This window comes from Daktulosphaira vitifoliae, unplaced genomic scaffold, assembly GCF_025091365.1.
Source record: "Daktulosphaira vitifoliae isolate Bord-2020 unplaced genomic scaffold, ASM2509136v1 Scaffold_4, whole genome shotgun sequence".
NCBI lineage: Eukaryota > Metazoa > Arthropoda > Insecta > Hemiptera > Phylloxeridae > Daktulosphaira > Daktulosphaira vitifoliae.
In genome coordinates this window covers 3,812,277-3,814,820 of record NW_026099575.1, presented here as the reverse complement: position 1 = coordinate 3,814,820, position 2,544 = coordinate 3,812,277, and the positions used below count along the sequence as shown (strand labels likewise).

The following is a 2,544-nucleotide window of genomic DNA, read 5'->3' as shown; positions in this document are numbered from 1 at the left end:
TTTAGATAAAAATTGTAAAACAAGTTTAAAATGAGAGCATAAAACAATTTTATAATTTATTTTCTATGATTATTATGTATTATTGCTTACGCTACAATAACTTCAAAAAATTTTGAATTAATCTTTTGCAGTTAACATTTTTTATAATTTGTTTAGCAATCAAATGAATATAACAATTGGCTATAAAAATCTGATTACTTCTTTTATCACCACGTAAACCACTAGCAATCAATAAGTACACAAAATCTATTATTTTTATGATTTTCGTCACAACATTTTTGTTAACGTTCACGATAGCAAGTTAATTTATTTTGTTTTACTAAAACTGTACAAAGTGAAAATTACATTAGAAATGGACACTTACAGAAAATTAAAAAGTAATAATTTTTGATGTAAATTAACAATTTTACAATTCTTCTTTCTTCTTATTAATTGATCGTAACATTTTCCCGTGTAAAATATTATGTCATCATATAAAATCGCTATCTTGTCTTTTCTAGAATTAATATTGAAAGGCATCAGGAATGAGTATAATGAAAACGGATTTGGTAACTGTGTTCTTGTTGCAGATGAGAAATTTATATCAGTTGAAGCCTCAACTGAGAAACATCAGAATTCGAAGTCTAAAAGTTACGGTCAAAAATTTGTTTTACGTACTTTTGGAGCTTTAGTCGGTTATAAACGTAAAAATTTATCTAATAATGATAAACATGAGACTTTAATTGCATTGAGTTCCGGAGACCTGTCATATAAAAAAGACAAAGTTTTGGATTTAAAAGATTACAAAAAAGATTCAATCAAATCTGTGGGTGAAATTTAAAAAAAGTTGTACGGAATTTCATAGAAAAATTTTGATTGATTTTTAGATTATGAAGTTGAATCCATCCTGTTTTTTGAAAATTCCTACCTTGCTATTAAGTGGTGGCAATAACTTGGCTTTTAATTTAGCGTCTTTTAGCTCTTATAGCCCAAAAGAAGAATGCTATCAAGAGAAAGTACCATCAAAAGTGTTTGAAGAGTTAATTTCTCCAAGACTCGGTGAGAAATATTTTTATGTTTAAAACATACTATAATAATATATATATAAATATAAATTTATTTTTTACGGATAGTTAAAAAATATCTTTAAAGTATTTATTATTTAAGAAAAATTATGTAATCTTTTTTCTAAAACTTTTTTTTTTCAAAACTAGTATTAATAAATAAATCATATAAATTTTTCAAGCTTAAACTCGATTGAAAATATTTATGTTAAATTGAAAATAAATAAATAAAAATTTATTTCCATAGTGCTAAAACTTTTAAAAAACGGAAAAGATATTACTTTAAAACGTGAAATCAGTAATTCGTTATTAAAAGCTCAGCATAGATATTCATGTGATGTAATGGTTTCGGAAAAGAGATCTAGTCCTTACAATATATACAAAAAATTTCCTTTAAAGGATATATCTCCTACTGTGTTTAAAAGAACACCCTCTCCAAGACTAGGTATGTAAAAAATCTATTTGTTAGTTGTGACACTGAAAATTTCCATCTGTTATTTTCTTTAATTTTTACATTATTTCGATAAGATTGGATAGGACACATAATTATTTATGTCATTTCATTATGTTTATGTGGACGTCAGACTATTTAATTGAATTATGTTAAAAAACACACGTTTCGTTTTTTTATATTCAATTATTACATTAACATATTCAAAATTTTAGGTAAACTCATTGAAAAGTTTGACAAGTTTTTCAAGGATAATAGTATAAATTTTCCAACGTATTCCACACATAACAGCACTACGTTAAAAAAACAGTTTGCTCATGAAGTACAATGTGACAAAGAGACGACTTCTTTACATATGCAACCTAACCGAGGGGTTGATTTACAGCCCTTGATTAATATACGTAATAAACCTAATACAATATTGAAAACTGAACATGGTTACTCAGGCAATAAGATAGTTTTGGAAAATACTAAAACCAGTCCTTACGGTATATATCGAAAATTCCCTTTTAGGGATATTTCTTTCGCTGTGTTTAAAAGGACACCCTCTCCAAGACTTGGTATGTAAATAAACAAATGTTTCGCATTATGCTCTTCATATATTACATAAACATATTCAAAATTTTAGGTAAACTCATTGAAAAGTTTGATAAGTTTTTCAACGCTAAATGCCAAGATTTTTCTTTGAATACTACACAATATATCATTGACGTAGAAAAAAATTAGATTTTTGAAATGAGTTTGAAGAAATAAGATTAAAATAAACGTATAATCTACTAAAGCGGTTGTATCATTTGAAAGCAATATTAATAATAATGTCAATTTAAACTTTAAATTTGTCTTAAAAAAATTTCTTTTTTGGAATACGTCTATCACAAAGTTGAAAAGCGTACTTTTTATAAAACTCAGTAAGTAAAATTTTCAAAGTTCTCATTCATGAAATAGAGATAAAGCTGTTTATAATTTTAAATTTATTTTTTTTTAATTTAGGAAAACTACAAATGTTCGGTGTTTTTGTTAAGAAATAAAGTAATAAAGAATACGCCGTCA

At 25.6% G+C, this 2,544-nt stretch overlaps 1 protein-coding gene across 1 annotated transcript; it reads left to right on the top strand.

Annotated features, from left to right (window-relative positions):
* The first annotated feature begins 330 nt into the window (after positions 1 to 330).
* On the top strand, positions 331 to 2,220 carry LOC126903931 (uncharacterized). The gene is made up of 6 exons (XM_050682508.1): positions 331 to 377; positions 501 to 805; positions 867 to 1,038; positions 1,291 to 1,488; positions 1,710 to 2,054; positions 2,123 to 2,220. Exons 1-6 carry the CDS (start codon positions 353 to 355, stop codon positions 2,218 to 2,220), a joined length of 1,143 nt encoding a protein of 380 aa, XP_050538465.1. The 5' UTR covers positions 331 to 352.
* Positions 2,221 to 2,544: the final 324 nt, after the last annotated feature.